At 39.3% G+C, this 21,037-nt stretch overlaps 1 protein-coding gene across 1 annotated transcript in view; it reads right to left on the minus strand.

Moving 5' to 3' along the window:
• The window catches only part of SLC41A2 (solute carrier family 41 member 2), a 90,680-nt gene that overhangs the window by 44,840 nt on the left and 24,803 nt on the right, over positions 1–21,037 (minus strand). Inside the window, exons 3-7 of the mRNA XM_019544774.1 lie at positions 19,785–19,892; positions 13,746–13,817; positions 13,147–13,291; positions 10,826–10,972; positions 1,414–1,561 (exon numbers count right to left, since the gene is read on the minus strand). Of these exons, the coding sequence (XP_019400319.1) occupies positions 1,414–1,561; positions 10,826–10,972; positions 13,147–13,291; positions 13,746–13,817; positions 19,785–19,892 (620 nt within the window). The remainder of the gene's footprint in view (positions 1–1,413; positions 1,562–10,825; positions 10,973–13,146; positions 13,292–13,745; positions 13,818–19,784; positions 19,893–21,037) is intronic.

Genomic DNA, 21,037 nt, shown 5'->3' on the forward strand with positions numbered 1-21,037 from the left:
AGACACTGGTAGGCTTCCACATTGCTTTAACACTGTAGATATATCAATAAAACATTGCCCAGCTGGTCTCTGTCTCTGTCTCTGTCTTTATAGTGGTCTTTTGTTTTACTTGTGTAGGAACATGGATTTTGGGGTATTTTACACAGTGACTTTGCGATTTTTTTTTTAAATCAAGGATTTTTCAGTTTTGTAATAGGGAACACCAAAATTCCTGCTAGGGAGGCCAGTGGCAGGACACTGCCTGCTCAGAACTAGCACCTTGGACCCAGCTGGTTGTGGCTGACCTCCTGGCCAAATGGGGCCAGGAGGACATGCTTTGACAGTTCAAAGCAGGCCACCACGCCTGGAACATCTTCCAGGCAATAGCTGCCCAGATGGCCGTGCAGGGGGCACACATGGCAGTAGTGCCACACAGAGGCCAACCCTGCAACCACAGCCCACTGGCAGCTGGCCCAGAGAGGCAGATGTCTCCACTGGCTGTGCAGTCCTCATCCAGGTATGGCAGGTGCTCAGCAGGTGGTCATAGCCAGGCAGCATCCCCCACTGCCAGACGGCTGCAGTGGGTAAAGTGTGCAGAGAACTCTCATGGCTGCTTCAGCAGTCCAGTTGGCAGAAGGGGTAGTGTCCCCAGGTACCAGTTGGCTGGGCCCCAGAAGCTCCTGAGAGTGAGTAGCCCTGAGCTACTTGCCAGGGCAGCTTTTTGTACTGCTGGTGCCAGATCAGGGCAGCTTTTTATACTCCTGGGGCCAGCACAGGTGCTGGCCCTGGGCTCTAGCTCCCCCTGGCTGCAGATCCGGGAGGAGCTAGGCAGGGTTCTTTTGACCCAAGTAGCACAATTTGCTCCTCAACAAAGTGCATGTCCGAGCATGTGCACTGAGGCAAAAAGCCCCAGCTCAAATTTGCACTGCTTCTATTTGAGGTGCTGCAAGCGCATGTGCTTGCATGTGTCTACGCACTCGATAAAGCTACTTGTTTTTCCACTAGCTTCATTCTCATATATTGCTAGCTCCAGGAAGTACAGCTAAGGTTGCATTGAGATGGCAGCTTATACCTTAACTCAGGGGCAGGAAATTATTTTGGGCAGAGGCCTGCTTACTGAGTTTTGGCAAGCCATCGAGGGCTACATGCCCAGGGCAAATAAATATTAAATTTATAAATTTTTTAAGGGCCTCACAGGCCAAATAGAATGGCATGGCAGGCCGCTTTTTGCCTACCCCTGCCTTAACTTCATCATTTTCTGGCTTTCAACATTTTAGATTTAGCCATGCTGTAATATTTTGGAAGAGCAGAGGGAACCCCTGAGCATCCCTGACTTTTTCTTAATGATGTTTTTAGGTATTAAGGCAAAAAAGATAATTGTGGATACAGGGAGTCCAAGGGACTACAAGTACACCACAAGAAAAAGCTACATACCTGCTTATGATCATAGCAGTTATAACAGGCTCCCATCCTGAATGGAGAACAGTTCTTGTAGCTGGATGTTTGGCAGCTATTACAATCCCCATAGGAGTCAGAGCCAAGAAAAAGGCACCAACTAAAGGAGATATATAATAATACATCTCTGAAATAAAAAACAAAACACTGGGTTAGTGTTAAGGGTTTGCTACATACTTGCCTCAACAAATTTAAAATTTTGAACGAAAATTCTATTGCATGCTATATATTATAGGCTTTTATAGAGGTTTCATTGCATCTGAATGCTTCCCAGTACTAATGTACTGGGAATGTACTGGGGAATGTACTGGGGAATGTACTGGGAAAGTAATGTGAAAAATATCTCCCATATACGGTCTCTCTCTCTCTCATCCTCTCCTCAAGAAGAAAACAGTGTGCACATAAAGTCATGTTATGATTTCACAAAGGGGTTTTTTAATTTTTTACCTGCTGTTTTACATTCATTTTAGAAATCCTAGGAAGGCAGGGAATACAAGGCATACATTGTGATTCATTTTCTCTCTACTTTTATTAGAGAAGCAGAAATTAATTTTTCATTTATTAAACCATCCAAAACAAACAAGCAAAACAATCCCACAATCTTCCTCTTCCCCTAGCCAGTAAGGCAAACGCTACTGAAAAAGCAAGTCTTAACTGATTAAACCATACCCCTCAATATTACATATATGATTAATCATGTCAAAGTTTAGATAGCTAGGACATTTCTGAGCAGAATACTTAAATATATACTTGAGTAGCTCAAGTAGTTTTATTTGTTTTGTTTTATCCAGTTTGAAAAACATACTGATTGAAAAATACAGCAGCTACAATTCCATTTGTAATGGTCAGAATTACACCATAATTCACAGAAGAACAATAAAGGACTCCATAATAAAGTGATAAGCATAAGCAAAAGCTATGCTAAAAGCTTCAGTCTGTCTGCACAGAGTATCATTCTCCTTCACATGTGTTTAGTACTCACTTCTGCAATCTATCCCCTCATGAGATATCCCACTGATGCTACCTTTTCTAATTCAGCAGTGACAAAAATAGTGGCATAAATTGTTCAAGGGCAAGTCATTACACAGTGTTGCCCTAAACCTGCAAAAGTTTTTTTCATAAGATTAAATACATGCAAATTCAATAATTTTATTGAGTAGTGGGCCATATCTTACCCATCTTTATGTAAATAATTTGTAGAAAGTTTAAATCAAGTAAGTTTCTGGGGGGAAAAAGTGTTGAATTTTTTTTTATGTAGCTACATGTTAAAACATTACAACATGTTAGAACTCAAAGATTCACATTTTAGAAGCATGCCCTCATGCAAAGACTTTAATTTATTAATGTGACAAATCTCTAAGATTTTTACTGCAAGGCTCTCCAGTTCAAGCAATTACTATTTCAGTGGTATTAAGGAAGGGAAAAGAACTGATCCAAAAGTGTTAGAAAAATGATGTTGCCAAGGCTTTATTTCAGGACATTAGAGATGGTAGAAGATATGAAGTGGAAATAAGCAATTGACATTTAATTAGTACCACATGTTTTTATCTTTCAGTAGCAAGAAAAATAACCTGAGGCATTCATTGTATTATGTGATCTGTATCCATAACATGCTGGAGTCAATATATCCATGTAATCAAAAGGGAATATTTCACATGTATGTTCTCATGCCACAACAGAGGATCAAGGAAAAACTACATGGGCCATCTATCAATAGAGCAGTACAAGAGAGAAAGTAATTAAAAATTGGGGATGTGGAAAAAAATGGGGGGAGGGGGTAGGAAAAGAAAGTTATTATTGTCTCAAAAGGGCAACCTCCCCCCAAATCCTGAACAATGTATTAGTACTAAATAATCATCACATTCTGAAAGAATATCCCAGAACAATATTTTTAAACAAATGTGCTTTCAATTATGCAAGCCAGGTCAGCTGCAGGTTTTGCCAGCTTTTGGTTTTTTTTCTTTTTAAGCCAGTTACCATGAAGTTGTCAGTTTCATAATTCAACTTGTAGAAATCAAATGATAGCTCATTTAGAGAATCAACATTTGGCTGCTCTGTGGTCTCACACCTTTCTTGTTATACCCTTGCAGATTCACACTATGTATTTTAAGACTGTTATGTTTCTGCTTGAGTAATTTAAATAATCTTGTTTCTCAACAGACTGTATTATGGCATCACTTTTTTAAAATATTACATTGCCTGTTCTTTTTTCTATAGCTTTAAGAGCTTGTCTTATATTTGTAAGCTGCGTTCAGCCTCAGTTCTAAGTGCAACCTAATGAAAATGGCCAGGACTGACTGCCTTTTCCAGTTACAGAAGAAACTTGCTAATTTTCAAAACTGATTTTGAAACTGTATCAAAATACTGAATTTGATTAAATTTTAAGTGAACAAATACAATTGCAGAAAGGAAAGACAACATATCACAAAGCATTCTGTACTCCTGGCCTTCATTTTGATTACTGTAGCTTATTTTAATGGTAGTTCATAAAAGAAAAATAAATCCGTATCAAGGGTTCTTGGCATTTTTAATCATATGGGTCACACTATAGAGAGACAGAATACTTGATTTACCTTTTTTTTTCCAACTACATCAATGAATATATTAAGTACTACTTTTCCATGTAAGTTTTTTTAATGCTATAAATAAGTTGCCCTTTTCAAAACAGTTAATTATATTGGACTTCTGATGCTCATTGTTTCTCCCCTTCAGGTCTTTCCTGTTTCTCTCATATGGTTACAAGGAAAACCAATACCATGTAACCACTCAGCTCTGCAGACCCCAAAGGTATTCTGTGGATTGCATGTAGGGATTTTCTATGCTGCAGTGCATAAAGTAAAAATATATAATGAAATCTTAATAAGGTAACTTATTTCTAAGGCATCCTGCTTTTTAAATTTTTGCTGAGGGGTGTGGAGAGACTGCCAATTTTGTGTTGAATATATTGTCTGTAAGTCAGAAAGAATCTACTGTAGAGTACACACTTAGCAGCAACCAGGGGACCGCAATGCTGAGTAGAGGGAAAAGTGAACCTAATGAATCACTATTTTATGAAAAACTCTTGCTTGTACCATATGAACATACAGCCTACAGCACTGAGCAACCTATAATAAGTAGAAAAATAAAGATGATACAAATTCTAAAAAGAAGCCAGCTATTTACCATAGAACTGCTCTTTGAAACCTCATGAAATACTATCAAAATCCATTGGAGTGCATTCCCTGTGAAGGATGAGGTAGATATTTAACCAGCTACATCAGTTCTCAAGAGAAGTAAAGTGAAGAACTAGGGAGAATATACACATCAACATTTTTCTTTCCAAAATGAAATATCTTGCACAATTAGTCTCTTTGGAAAAAGAACAAAGATAAAGCAAAATTCCGATCAGGTAAAGTAAGGCGGACAATAACAAACAATCCTAAATGAGGAATTTAAAAATCATATTTCTAAATAAAACTACTAATACTACACAAATTAGAAACATAGCTAGAAAAACATGAAGTGACACAGAGATACATGTGACAAGAAAAAATATAAGACGAGAGAGCTAGTCTCAGCTACTGCACACAGACTGAAGTCAAAACAAATAGATTCTCTCTACAAAGCAAGACAGCCATATTTCAGTAGAGGTCTGCAAATAACCAGCTACAGGACTAGCCTTGCAAATCTTAAGAAGCCAAACTAGAGTGCATTTGTTTCTCAGTAACTCTCACAGTTTGTATTCAGCACATTTTCAATTATACCACAATAGCTGTAAGAAACAGGTATGCATCTATACAACCAGACACAGTGACATACCTTTCTATATCAAATGAATCAAAAAAGTAAGATAAACCTTCAAAAGGGATGATATATCCTTTAGAAAGGTAAAAACAAGGTAATCCAGGACATGAAGGAACAAAAGACCAATATTATGTATACATTTCAAGTGAGATTTTCACAGGTGCTTATTAGCATTGGCCTTTGTTCCCACTCAAGTCAATGATAAGACTCCAAAGGCACCCAGCTCAGCTACTGCTAAATGTTTTTGAAAAGCCTAGCCCTTTTAGGCTAGGGATAGACATTCAAAAAGCCTGAGCCTGAATTGATTCAATCTTTGCAGGTTAGTCTAACCTGGCTAGGCTAAATCAATTTTGTAACTGGACAGACATCCCAAAAGTACAGAAACATGCCTGCAAGTGGCTCAGGCTAGAAGCCACGGAGCGCTACAGCAGCCCTCCCTTCCTTCCACAGCACTGATGAGGGGGTAGAGGGTGGCCAGCAGGTTGCTCTGCTTAGCCCAGCAGGGAACTGATAACAGTGTTTATCACCCCTCACTCAGTGTTTACCATTCCATTAAGAAAACAACAGGACATTACCAGCTACCTGTTGATTCTGCCTGTTGATTCAGCATGAAGCATAGGCAGCACGTGGTTTTCTAGCTAATACGCAGACACCTCTCTGCAAGGTAGAGAGGAGGGGGCAATTCCTGCTTAGCAGGGAGTGGTGAGGAGAAGAGGGGCTCTGGAGCTGCAGCCAGGGAGCAGAGGAGAGGGGCTAGCCCGGCCGTGGAGCAGAGAGCTCTGCCCAGCCCAGAGAGCCTGCCAGGATACTCAGGGAGCAACATAAACCAGCAAGGGGTCTGGGACGGACACTACATAAACCAGCTCGACCCAAATGAATTAAGTGTGGTACTACATTCAACCAGGTTTATGTCAAACAGGTTTCAGCCATTTTCAAACTGGTTTATGTACACTGAACATTTGTTCCGTTACAGGTTTAAACCAGTTTCTGATCACTTAAACCAGTTTATGTGTAATGTCTGTCCCTAGCCATATTAGTCTCATATGGATACAAAAAGAAATCATGAAATGTTCTTTGTTCACTCCATATAAATAGAGTCAGGCAAAAAAGAATTAGGCAGGTTAACTGAATAGTACAATAATGTTTAACAAAAGGAACCCTTAAGAACAATCAGTCCTTAAGAAAAAGAAGACTAGTATAGGATATAATCAAGACCTAGAATTTGTAAACTTCTGCTTCTGTAATACATTAGTTGGTCTCCTGAAAACAGGGATTCTCAATATAAGAATCACAAGCTTGAATCAGGAGGCCACAACCATTTTGTTTTTCCCATACTGCTATATGGGAAGGGGTACCAGTTTCTTTTGAATCAATTTTGAAGCTGAAGGCTAAATTCTACAATTCACCCTACCCTGGCTTGAAGACAAAGGGTCTTCATAATACCAGCATTCTAAATTCCATGGGCTATCCATTTTAATTTGAAGTCCAAATATGCAGGACATTTAATAGGCTGGAACAAGAAAACCCAGGGATTTCTCTGGACATGTAAGGAGTGGACAGATTATAAAGACAATGCAGCTATACAAATCTAGAATATGACTTGAAAACTGAGAGCAGAACTTCACTGCAACAGTCTGGCTGTGGAGCTGTTTCGCTGAAGTGGTCACCCTAAGACTGATCTTGCAATTTGATATCTAGACATTCAGTAAGTCCTTTTCACAGTAGTGCCATCTACCCTGTACAGTCAGTCCACAATAGGAAATAAGAAAGAAGAAGAAAAGAAAGTAACCAATATGAGAGGAAGAAGAAAATGAACCCTTTTTTTGGGTTCACTTAATTTTACCCTTAATAAGTACCCATTGCTTCAATTACATGGTGAAAGGAGTCTTAGAGTGAGGCCTGCATATAAGGAACCTGGAGCAATTTGTCATGAATCCTGAATTGTTCTATGAACTGGCCCATACATTCATCACATACAGCAATCTCAATTAGTCTTCCAGTTAAAAGCAGAATAGGCTTCATATTTATCCAATATGCAGGATACCTACAGTCGCTTGAATAACAATCAAATCTAATGCCACTCAAACAAAGTCCTACCTCTAGTGAAAGACAACTACAAACTGGAAGTATTATACTTCACAATGACAGCTTTGAATCTTCCGATAATAACTGAGCAAGTATATTTGCCATTTTGATTTAGCTATAGGAAGCTTAAGAGAAGAGAGATAACACACTGTGCCTTTAATACAATAAAAGCCTGTGTTTGCAAGGTCTGAAATAGCAGCAGGGTATATGCAGAAAATAGTAAACACAAATTAGTGAGGAAAATCTTTATTTTTTTAGACGATAAACTGGACTTTTTAAATCCTAAAAAATAAGCATTCTAAACCTTCAACATCATGGACATGTTTTATTTACTAAGAATTTCAGAGAACTTGCATACAAAAACTTCTTTAGTGAAATACAAAATATATTCCTAATTACAGTCCTGTAGAGCCCTCTAGTGTTGTAAAAGAGCATAGTTCTTTGGGAAAAGCTGCTTTGGATGAAGCCAACTAATTTAATCTATTGGCATTTGGAAAAAGAAAAAAGATCAGAACATAAAGCCACAGGAATATTTAACTACCTCTAACACATCAGAAGATGACTAAAATATTAGTTTACATGTTTTATAATGCCACACATTATATGCCTGCGACCCCACTATCTCCCCCATTCCCTGATGTACAGCATGCCCCAGACCCACCCTCAGCTCGCTACCCTACTGCCCCATCCTTATAGGAAGAGGCAGCCAGAGGAGGGAGGGGGAGCTTAGAAACTCCTGCTGCTGTAGGACTGCAAGTTAACCTCTTGTGGGCTACCAGTCCTGCCTTACCTGATTTGTTGCACAATTTTCTACTCCCTGCCTGACCTGATACTCTGCTTTCTGCTCCCTGCCCCATCTGCCACCATATTGTCTGTCCCTTCCCCAATCTACATGGCACACGCAGAGTCTACCCATACCACTTGTGCTGCAGGTCAGGCACTCCTGCTCTAACATTTTTTCAAGCATCTTTATATGCAGCCTATACATCAAGGGCAGCAGCTGAATGAAATATGATTTGAGTACCTGCAGAAGCAGAGAAAGAACAATTAAAATTGGCCAAGTGTCTTATTGTTTTGCAGATCGATGGGCATTCTGGAGTTTTGCATTTCTTTTTGTCTCAGATCAACCCGGCTACCAAATACATCCCTGAAACATGGTAGATGCCAAATTTTAGCCAATTTTGGATTTAAACTTCATTGCTGAACAAGAAAGATTTCTACACCTCCCTGCCTGTCTGCCATCTGACACCACCAGGGAAGGAATCCTGCTTTATCTGCACATCAAAGAGCAACTCACAAAGGCACTCTCTTGGACCCAAAGGAACTGACTTCCACCTTCAGCTTCCTCTGTGCAAAAATGAAGTTTATTTTCTACCTTTGGGGACTTTTTACCATCTTTAATTTTCCCTGAGGCTGAGGAAGGGTGTGAGTGCCTGAAAGCTTGCAGGAAAAGATATTTTTATGCTATTTCTTGTTATTTCTTAGTTGATCTAATAAAAGGTATCATCTCTGAACCAAGAGTTGTAGAGTTTTGCATTTCTTACTATTTTGCAACATCCTACACCACTTATGGCAGTCAGAAACACTTCACAAGCCATGGTCATCTACCTCTCAGCTAGAGCACAAGATAAAGTCATCAGCATGCTTCTCAAAAAGAGAAACCTGTAATCCTTTATGGATACTTATAACAACAAATCTTTTGCAGTATTCTGTTCCTCCTACCAGGAGATTCAGACATTCGAGGAAAACAAGCAATGTAAGCATGAAGCACAGAAACCCTAGTTTAATTATAACTGAAGAAAAGCAAGCAGACAAGGTGATTTGGAAAAGGGGGAGGTGAATATATGCTTCATATATTTGAAACCTATATTCTGCTTAGCTCCTAAAGAATAAAAAATGGTCATCAGAAGGCCAGGTAGAACACATTCCTGGACAACAACCAGACAGTGCTATATAACTGTCATTTAAAACTAGTAGTCAGGGTAGGCCTTATTTATGCTGCTGCTGCTTTAATCTGAGGTAGTGGCTATTTTTCATCTGTTATGGCTGAATTAGAAAATTAGCACCTTACTTCTATGTATAGGGCTATTGCAAGATCAGTCAGCTTACGTGCAGGAAGGAATCTACTATCCTTGGAAGACAAACAAAGCAAAAAGAACAAACATAGAAAAGGCCATTCTCTGAAACAGCTGGCAGGGGTCACTTCATTACTGAACAGCTGTTGGTTTTGAAAGAAAAAAGTAGGAAAAATGAACACCAGTTTTAAAATATCCATACACCATTTCACATTTATAATTAAAAAACCTGGTATTTTGTTGCAACCTACAGAGTGATGAGAGTCCCTTGTGATTTAATGGATTTGGGTCTAAAGTATTTTTTATTTAAATATATTGATTTGCACAGAAACATATACAGGCCCTACTCTTGACACTTCAACAGTATCTAAAACCAAAGTTCATTAAAAAAAACATCAATAGCAAAAGCTCATCTTACACAAACACAGCCAGTCAATAAAGAACAAAGAACCACTAGTGCACGTTTGACAGTTCAATAGTAGATTGGAGAAAGCCAAGAGTGGATTTTCTGGGAGCTGTAACATAAAGCCAAACTGTTTCTCGCAGGCAGAAGAGCTAGTTTAGGAATTCTAGGCCTCTGGCAGATGTTCAGTTAAAGGAGTCATGGGATCTAATGCTACATGTGCATGGCAGGAGGTGTGATTGTGGGATCACAGATCAAATCCAAGTTGTGCCATATTGCCAGAACAGAGGAAGCCTGGGTATCATTATCCAGAGCTCCCCCTTTACCAAGAAGTAGCAAGGCAGTCAGCTGATTAGCACTTACAGCCTCAGGAGCACACTGAAGTCAAGGGCTCTAATTCACCCCTGAGGCTGAGACCGCTGATCAGCGGACTTTCACTCCTAGCCTTGGAGGCACACTAGAGCCCTTGGCTCCAATGCACCCACAAGGCTGGAAGCAGCAACTGAACATGGCTCCCAACCTCAGGTACACATTGGAGCTCTTGACTAAAAAGGAAGCACAGATTAGCTGGAAACACAGATCAGCTGACTGCCCTTCCCAGCCTCAGAGGCACACCAAAATGCTGGACTTAGATGGACCCCTGAAGTTGGGAGCCTCAATCAGCTGATGCCTGGCCACATATTCAACACAAGGCATCATAGGAACCAGTCCAAAGTTATTCAACAAAATACATGCAATAACTTTGTAGTTTCTTCCTTGTTTTACTGTGCCATTGAATGCATTAACATGTGGCCAGGTTACTACTTAAGACATGATTAACTAGTTAATCACATTTTAAATATAATGTCTGCCAGGGGCTACATTCAAGGTAACTGCAGCACTCTAGGACAGTGCTGCAGCCTATTAAGAAAAGGCTGTGGTCTAAACTTTTAAGCAGTAATGTAGAAGTCAGTGACAAAACTGGTATTTATATACAAGTCAATAAAATATCTTACGATAAAAACAGCTGCCTCTCAAATGCACACAAAGTTGGGAACATACTTACCAAGGCAATCATAAAGACCCTGACTTATCCAAGCCAGTATAGCAAGAGTGATAAGGTCTCCAAAACTTGCTGCAATAGGCGTGGCAACATTGTCAGGATTAATACCAGTCTTCTTTGATCCAACAATAACTCCAACCATAATTATCCCTGGATTCAATGTAAGAAGAAAACATGTTAATCTTATCTAATGCCATCCCACAGGAAATTTATGGACAAAATGAAAATCAAAACCAGATTCTGTGAGAAATACAAGCTTATGCCTCTGTCCCAGAATCATTCTTTCTCCTAGGTGACTCAGAATTAATCCTATTTTTTTTCTACATTTTGTGTGTAGGGAAAACAAGGAAATCCACCAATCATTGGCTCTGTATGGTAATTCATTTTGATTATATATAAAATTGGCACTTGGTAAAAACCATAAAATCATAAAGGGTCTTTGTATCACCATTCCTTGCAGCAAAATATTATATGAGGATAGTTATGTACAGTACAATCTTGCTGAATTTGCAATGATTACTGCAGACTCAAGATAGTTTAAGGTTTCATTACTCAAAATGCATTAGCTATTAGCAGGTTTCATATTCTCTGCGATTTCCACTCCTGGTCACAAAAAAAAATCACTCAGTGCTCCATTATTAAAATATAGATTATAGAGGTAGTTAGTTTATATTCTTTTCTATAAAAAGCAAGAATTCAAGAGTTTCTCCAATGCCTGCTGAAAATTCTGCTTATAATATTATATTAGCAATATCACTAGTATTACCAAGAATTTTTCCTTCATAACCTAATATTTAAGGGAAAGTTTTCAAATGCACTAATTAATCTTAACTTCAAATCTTTTTAAAAATTAATTTCTTATCTACTTTAATATATTTGTATATACTGTATTATTTTCTTTTGTAGAAGAGATAAGAGTTTGCTCTCAACCCTAGTTAAGGAGCAGTGCTTAAATATTTCATTCTCTCTAAGTCACAATTCTTCCAAAGCACATGTTTTGTGTGTAGGAGTCTTGGACTTGGAAAGGAATTTGATGTGCTGGCCCAGTACCAAACACAGCACACCCTCTTTTCATGACTGAACTGTACATAAGCAGGAGTATGTGCAGCCATACTCTGCCTACTCCCCATCCCTATGACTACTCCAACCCAACCCATAACTGAACTCAATGGCTATGTGTTCACTAAGAGAGAAAGTATGATCTTAACTCATGTTACAAACTCTGTCAAATCCCAAAGAATTCAAGGCACTATTTACATGAGATAATAGGCTGAGTTAAAGAATAGGAGGTACTTAGTGTTTAACTTGATCTGGTAACTTGTACAAAGACTACAAACTGACTTCTCTTCATTGAGAGTTTGTCTTGAATTGAGAATGCACCTTATCTTCTTAGTGCAAGAAAGACCTGCTTATTCCCCTATATGACTATATAAGGGCCAATCACAAATAAGTGCCATATGTTTAGCAGTGACAATGTATATTGTGCAGCTGTGAATACAAAAAGAAATCCTCTACCCTCAGAGGTGGGGAAAACCTAAAACAACCCTTCTCATTTTCATATACATGCATGAATTTGTTCAGAATGTGATGCGACTGGATCCCATTTTATTACCTCATGTTGTCACCGTAAGTCAAAATAATTAGGGCTTAGTTTTACAAAGATGCTGCTTTTGCTATAGGCACAATCAGGGCTACATTTTTATCAACCTGAACAAAATCTGAATATTACTAAGACCCCTACCAGATGTGTAGGCAGCTGCCACAGGAGGTATGATTGTGGGATCCAGCATGAGATCCCATCATGCCTTATTGCCAGTGCAGGGGCAGCCCACAACCATGTTCCCAGACTTCCCCTACAGTGGCAAGTAGCAAGCTCCCACAGCTGGGAGCCCCCTCAGCTGATGGGGCTCCCAACCACAGGAGCACATGGCACACCCCTGCAGCTGGAAGCCCCATCAACTGCGGGTTCCCAGCTTCAAGGGAGCATCAGGCCGCTTGTTCAATTAATCGCATGACAGCCATGAAGTGATTACACATTTTTTGTGGAATAACTTTATGGTGTATATTCCTTGTTTTGTGACATGAACTATGTTAACATGTGGTCCGGTTTACAACTTAAGATGCGATTACCCTTTTTTTCATTACTATGATTTTGATTATTAGTGCATAAAAGATTGAAAAAGGGCATCCTACTACCAAGTATCTACTTCAGATATACTGTGCTCTGCAGGGGTTTTAGATCTTTAAGTACCAGTGACATAAATGCACATTCAGTTTTTACTGAAAAATCAGTCACAGTGGAAAGTTACAAATATTTCTTTCACCTTGTAAAAGAGATGCAATAAAGGCAGTTGCTACGCTGCTGGAACACAAAAGGATTGAATGGTCAAGGCGGTATTTGCCATCTGGAATCCAGCCCAATATGATTGCTGCCACTGCTGCCAGAAAACCAACTACTGTTGCTTGTACCTAGATGAACAAAACAAGAGTTCATTTACTAACAGATTCACCTTTTAAAATTAATTGAGAGATGCAAAGTGACTAAAGCTGTTCCCTGCTTTGCATTCTTCATTCTTGCACACGTTGCAAAGCTCCAGAAGCAGGCTACTCAGCCCTTTGGCAAAGGGAAAATTTGGATATCCTGACCTCCCCTATTTTTGCTGCCATTACCTGTATTCTACCTTCTCAATAGGAGAGGTACACCTCATATGTAAAAAGCAGTTTTACTTCTCTATGTCTGTTTTGCTTAAGAAACAAACTCTATGCTACCATGAAAACACAGATACAGTACATTTATTATTATATAGTATTTAGCATCTGTATTGATCATTATTGTGTTTATAGTCTGTGGATATTTTTCCATTATTCAAAATTTGTGCTGAGTGCTTTTAATGCAAGAGTCTACAAAATGAGTAAGTTTTACCTGTTTTAATGCCAAATTGCCAATTATTAGGTTCCATTTCTCAATGGGAGAATCCATTTTCCCAATGTTTACCTGTGAAAACAACAAGTTAATTTTAGATATTTAGATTTAAATTTATGATACTTTCAAATCTAGTAGTGAAGCAACAAGTCACTGACAATTCAGTGCCACAGCTAGAACTGCTGTAATATTAATATGCTCCAGGGGTTTTGGGGGGTTTGTTTTTTTACAAAATTCATTAAACACATCTATTACAAAGTTAAATAATGAACAGCTTTTACTTTTAAAGTCTTTCAAGAGGAACAATGATTAGTAAGTCATTTTGAAAGTCAACTAAAACCAAATCCAGCTTTACAGTATTATTCTACTATTCAATTTATGCAGCTTCTACCTGGTCAAGCCAACTGATGACGTTTGCTGCACAGAAGTCTTGTCAAGTAAGTAATTTGTTTCTTCGCACACATCTTTACCACATGCATAGTGGATGTTACTTAATATTCCGTGTATATTCCTGAATATATCACCAGGATTAGATCAATTGGCAAAAAAGAGAAATGTACTAAAATGGTTTGCATTTAGTCACTTTAGAGAAAAATCCATCTAAAGTGCCATCAAGGCCAAGGTCAGAAATTATAAGTAAACTGGTTTAAGTGATCAGAAACTAATTTAAACCTGTAACAGAACAGAAGTTCAGTGCACATAAACCAGTTTCAAAATGGTTGAAACTGGTTTCAGATAAACCTGGCTGAATGTAGCATTAGACTTAACTGATTTAGGTCAAACTGGTTTATGAAGCTTCTGTCCCAGACTTTTTCCTGGTTCAAGTTAAAACAGAGTCCTCCAGCATCTTGCAGCCCTGGGCAGTGTTATGCTGTCTGCTCCAGAGAGCAGGGCTGGCCCTACCCTTTTGCTCCCTAGTTGGAGCAGTGAGAGCTGGCTCACGGGCCGGCTTACTGCCCCCACCATAGGCAAACCCCTGTTGGGATCTGTGGCCAGAGAGTGAGGTTAAACTTCCCTTCCCCCAAGTATGGACTTGCCCTGGCTGCAATTGTGAACTACAAATCCCAGAGGCACTTGGAAGCAGGAAGAGGAAGTGATGAGCAGCCCTGCAGAGTCCTGCTGCTGTGATTCTGGACTGCAACTTCCAGAAACCACAGGAGTGGCAGGAAAAGGAAGCAAGTACACAGCCCATGCTTGCTACATGCCAGACAGCCATGGTCCAGTGCCCCCCAGGCTTCTGGCCTGAGCCACTGTAGGCATGTGGCTGCATTTCCTGAATCTAAAGTGAATGTCTGTTCATTTGCTTATTGGTTCAAACTTTGCAGCTTAGAATAACTTGCAAAGACTGAATCAATTCAGCTTCAGGCTTTTTGACTGCCTGTACTTAGCCCAAGAGTTTATATTCTGTTGACCTCATCCTGGAAACATTTATGCTAGCAACTTCAATTCAACAGGCTGCTTACATAAATAAAAGTACATATGCAAGTTTCTTGAAAATTAAGTTTTATAATCAAAAGCAGAGTTTGGCTTTGTAACTTTGGATTTACCCCAGTGTAAGTATAGACTTACCTTTCTGTAAACATCTTTCAGTCTAATCCTATGAGGCAGGGAATAGGAGTATCCAATCTCAAATGAATTTAAAAATACCCCAAACAAATAACTTTTAAAATGCTGTCCCACATACCCTTCTTTCAGAATGTACTGTTTTGTTGAAAGCAAAGCTAGGACAAAATTTAGAGATCTGGACAATATCTGGGCACTATTTGAGGATATTATAAGTTCTATTTTTTGAGGAAACTGTTCAGAATCTCCTGTTTTCTAGCAAAGAAGTTATACTTAAGTTTTTCTGTCACTCACTAAATGAGATGCATAACATGAAAATCACTCTCCAAATAAATTAAATCCAGGCCCTTTTGCTTTGCCATTTAGTTGTCTCTCTTTAGCTGGTTACATTTCTGATTCTTTTCCATATTGCTCTTCCTGTTTGTGGTTTAGGAGGAGCATAGTAAGAGGAAACACCCAGATAAATGCACTGAAAGTTATTGAGGCTTTCACAATCTACAATATAAACATTCTACAGTGTTCAAAGTACATTCAAACTTCAAAAATAGTGCTCTTGAATTTAGATAGCTTAGCATTATTTAAGGAGGCACAACTCTTAAACAAATCTTATTTATTCTTCATAAATAGGTGTGTTAAACACATTATGTAATGGGTGATAGTTAAAAGGGAAGGCATTTCTTTCATATTCTTTAGGAGCCCATAGACAACATCAAGTGGTCTCCACATGAACATTAAAGTCCCATGGCACCTTAATAAAAACAAGGATTTGCCCTGAAGTCTTTGATCAAAATTTCCCTTCCACTTTCTGTGACACAGCATTTGTATATCATCTGTCCTAGGTGATAGATCCCTCCATGCCAGAAATGACATTTCACTGTTGCTGGCAAGCATTTTCATTTACAATTAGCTTCAGCTGGCAGTCTTGCAATTTATGTTTTAAACTGTTTTACACATTAAAAGGAACTAGAAAACAGGCAAGTAGATACAAAGAGGTGCAGTACTTCAGAACTACTGATTTATTACAGTGACACAATTTTCTAGTTTTTTGATAATGTCCTTTGATGATAAACATCTTGACATGAACATGTATTTACACACAGTAAATCACTTCATAAACAGTTATCACTTCAAAATCGGTACATAGCCATGTATCATGTACATAGTTTTCCCTTTTGAAATCACCTCAGTTTACCATTGGAAGTGTGCAATACTTTTTTCTTCTCTCATGCTGATGCCTAGAATTCAGGAAGTCTTGCTCACTACAGGCTCTGCCAATCCGTTTTGATGCAGAACTCCAAAATGCACATATATTTAGGCTAGGTCTATGCTTGGAAGGTTTTGCTGGGTTGTTTTTGCAGGCAAAATACTCCAAGAGCAGACCCAGTTTATACTGGCAAAATTGTGCTTCTGTTGAGGTTTCTTATTCCAGCCTTTAAGACACAGCCCAATCCAAAAGCAAAATAACCCAAACTGAAAAGTAAGCAGTTTGTCAGTATAACTGCATCTACATGAAAGCCTTTTGCCAGCCCAACTGTATCCTTACCAAATTACACTTCATCCCATGCCTGACTAATAGAAATATGCTGGCAAAGGTTGTTGTATAGACCTGGCCCTATACTGTAAAGGAGAATTGCTCCATTTCTGTAATCAAGAAATGAGTGAAAGCTAAGAGCTGAGATTTTCCAAGGGGTGCCATAAGTTTAAAAAGGGTGAGCACCAGTGGACTACAGCCTCCCCTCATTTTAAACAGCTTTAACCACACCCCCTTGAAAGATGAGTTTCCCCTGTCAGTGTCTCAAATGCATCAGTCTTGGACTTAGGACAGCCTAGCTGTCACTTCAGTACATTCAGTATCTTATCAGTATTACAAAATAATACTGCCTTCTATCTAGGACAGTAAACAGAAGCAAAAAAAACATCGTATGAATCTTTCTTGCTTTATTCCTTTACAACCACCTGAAGGCAAAGAGACTGATTGGGCATTTTTACACGTGCAAGCTGTGTAAGTGGCAAAATGTGCGTCAACTCAAAGAAAATGGCAGTGGTGCACTTTTGAACTAAAACACTTTAGTTCAAAAGCGCACCACCACCATTTCTCTGCACTCACCCACATTTCTCCACTTATATGACTGCAAGCAGCACAATGCAGTGCATGTCAGCTCCTGTGCAGAGCAGACTCGATTAATTGAGTCTGCACTGAAGCGGCAGATCTCCAACGCATCCGAGAACTAAAATGTACACGTATAAATGCCCATTTAGTCTACTTAGGGATTGCCAAGTGATAAAAGGAGTTCACTGGGTCTGTGGTTTTGCTGTAGTTTGCAGTCTGTTTGTGGGCTATGCATTCTGATGAGCAGAGGCTTTACGTCTGAGGTGCGTTCCCACTCTGATCAGTACTGAGGTAATGGTTAATTAAAGGTGGGGGCAGGGCTGACTCAAAGTAAAGACTTTAAAGCCAAGCAACCAGAGATGTTAACAAACAGAAATCAGGTAGTCTTCCACACAAACTCACAATACAAGGAAGAATTTGGAGGGAAGTTGTCCTTTTTTCCTTACAGATTTGGACTAGAAATATAAGACAGTGACAGCAACTCAGAGAAAAATGGAAGTGACCAAAAAATTAAAAAGGTAATGAAGATGAAAAACTGCAGGTAATACAGGAGATACATTTTTGTTAAGAGGATACCTGATAGAAGTTACATCAGCATGATGTGTTGCCTGGTAGGACTTCTGGAAGATATGAGGACTAGAGAAGTACTTAGAGATGGCACAGTACAGACAGGGATTAAAGGCATAATGGAGAAAAGAGGAGAGGAGAATGTACAGGCAAATCCAGATTTGGAAAAAAAATCTCAGTAAATTGGAGGACAGTTTACTAAGAAATGTGGGCAGACACATAATAGACTTCTGTGTTTTATTTTATTTTATTTCCTTTTATTTTGTTTTTCCTGTGTCTTCATCTGAAGTGCTGAAGACTGCGTAAGACACAGGACAGGTGTGGGCAACCTGTGGCCCGGGTGCTACAAGTGGCACAGGAAGCCTCTGTGCGCCACACAGCAGATGGAGGAGGGAACAGGTAGCACAGCAGCAGGTAGGGCAGGGAACAGAAAGCAGAGCATCAAATCAGGCAGGAAGCACAGGGCAGGGAACAGAAAGCTGAACAGCAGATCAGGTAGGGAAAAAGGGATTGGAGTGGCACTCAGGTAGGGTACAGGTCTAACTTGTGATACGCCTGCCAAAAAAGGTTGGCCCTCACTGGGGTAGGATGTGCTGATTCTCCTAGTGATACTGGCAAACTTTTGAGGTGCCTGGTTGGTGTGTGCCTTGCTCAAACACTCAGGGTTAAACTAATCACCAGATGTGGGGTCAGGAAATCATTTTCCCCTCAGATTGCTCTCTTCTAGCAATGTGCTGTAGTTTTTGAGGTCTTTGGGTTATTTTGATTTTAAAAAATCCTACATTTGTTACAGCATGGCAAGAGGTGCTTTGGGGCTTCTGGTGTGCATGTTGGGGGTACTCCTCGATTATACCAAATGTTATTACCAGCCATGAGAGCATGATCTTGCATTTTGTATTATTGAATTTCCTCTTATTTATATTGATCCAAGCCTCAAGGCCATCCAATTCCAGTCCTCCTTAGTATGGGCAAGAAGTCCCAACTTTGTGTCATTGTCAACTTAATAAGCATACTCCTAGCTTTCATGCCAATATCATTAATTACATTTCTCTCTACACTGACCCTTGAGGAACGCCACCAGTTATGTTCCTTAAATTGATTAAACTACATGATACTAAAAGAGGAGCTGTCTTCATGTTATTTATCTGACCCTTATGTATCCATCACTAGCTACTTCCATTAACTTTTGAGTGAAAACCTCCACACCTACACAAAAGAAAGTATTGAGCTTATATCATCCTCGTCTATTATCAAAGGGAATTTTGGTTGCAAAGTGCCTCTCAAAGTCAGTCTTAATCAACCACACTGCACACAAGGTGTGGAATGGACCAGAAAACTCCTAGCTTGTTCTCCAGAAGCATACACTTTCTTTTTAAAAAATGTCAGCCTTTAGTTTTTATGGTTGTCAATAAAGCCTCCAAAACATTTAACTGGGTGTAGCTAAACCAGAGACATCTTCATACAGAGAGCCTCAAACAATTACTCTGAGAGCTATGAACTGCTCCATGTACCATCCAATGGTGTTAACTCAGAAGCCCATAGTGAACTGGTAGAACTTGGAGTGTGCACAATCATATCTGAAACAACTATTTAGTTTCTTGTGACCTGCATAGTTTGCATGAAGAGAAATTATTCTGAGGGTGGAGTTTATAAGGGATGACAATTGTCTTCCTGTGATCATTCTGTATTTCTGTAACAAGTAAATAAATACTAACTCTGCCAGCTTCTCATCTAAAAGACTAATATTTTTTCTTTCTAATATTACAACACATATCCAAGGTGGGGAAAAAATTACTCACTGCAGTTGACAATCTGGATGCCAAGGTCATCTCTAAATTTCCTTTGAGTCCAAGAAGTGCAGGAACCAAGATAAAAACTTCGGAAACATTTTTGAACACTTCCCAATGCTATTTAAATGATAAAAGGGGAAAAAAAGCTCAGATACATATTATCCCTTCACATTTTCAGACATTATTTTAATAAAGATACATCATTCACAAAAATGTTTTAAACCTCAACTATTTTCTTAACATTGCACCTAATATTTCTTGAGAGGACAGACTAATAGCTACCAGGGCTACAGACAGACATTACACATAAACTGTTATAAGTGATCAGAAACTGGTTCAAATCTGTAACACAACAAAAGTTCAGTGCACATAAACCTCTTTCAAAATGTCTGAAACCTGTTTAAGATAAAACTGAATCTATGTAGTATCAGACTCCACTGATTTAGGTTAAATTGGTTTATTTCATTTATGAACCAGATCCCCTCCAGATTCAAGTTAACTCACAGTCCCCCAGCATCCTGGTATGCTTTACATCTCCCCTACAACCCTCTCCCCCTGCAGGGTTGGTGGGCTAGCCTTGCCCCAACCTGTCTGCTCGGGCCCCTGACTTCTGGCCTGGGCCACTACAGGCATTTGGCTGCATTTCTGGAATGAAAAGTGAATGTCTGTTCACTTGCTTACCAGTTTAATCTATGCAGCTTAGACTAACCTGTGAAGATTGAATCAATTCAGCTATTAGCTTTTTGACTGTCTGTACTTAGCCCTGGACAGTAACATACAATATGGTTTTGCATTAATGTTCTGATCTAAACAGAAGTCAGAAAATCAAGGCTGTAAACAGACATCTCATTTGAGGCCTCACGTTTTAAGCCAGATTAAAACATAAATAGCACAACCATTTAGAATAGGACCCAGAACAAAAAGCTCTGACTTTTGTTTACAACTCTACAGTCCACTGTTCCTTTTTAAAGTAACCTCTGAAGTATGCAGTATCAAATGTGCTAACATTTTCCCTGGAACAATGCCACATACCCCCATTAATTAACAGTAGCTCATTCAAATCAATTGCCAATCATTCCAGGGACAAGCCACATATGGTCTCCCTGGCCACTGAGCAGTAACACAGCTTTGAAGGACTACATGTTTACAGAGAAAGTCTTTTTCATAGATTTCATAGACATTAGGGCTGGAAGGGACCTCAGAAGATCATCGAGTCCAGCCCCCTGCCCAAAGGGCAGGAAGTCAGCTGGGGTCATAGGATC

The sequence above is a fragment of the Crocodylus porosus genome, unplaced genomic scaffold, assembly GCF_001723895.1.
Source record: "Crocodylus porosus isolate Cpor-Errol unplaced genomic scaffold, CroPor_comp1, whole genome shotgun sequence".
Classification (NCBI taxonomy): domain Eukaryota; kingdom Metazoa; phylum Chordata; order Crocodylia; family Crocodylidae; genus Crocodylus; species Crocodylus porosus.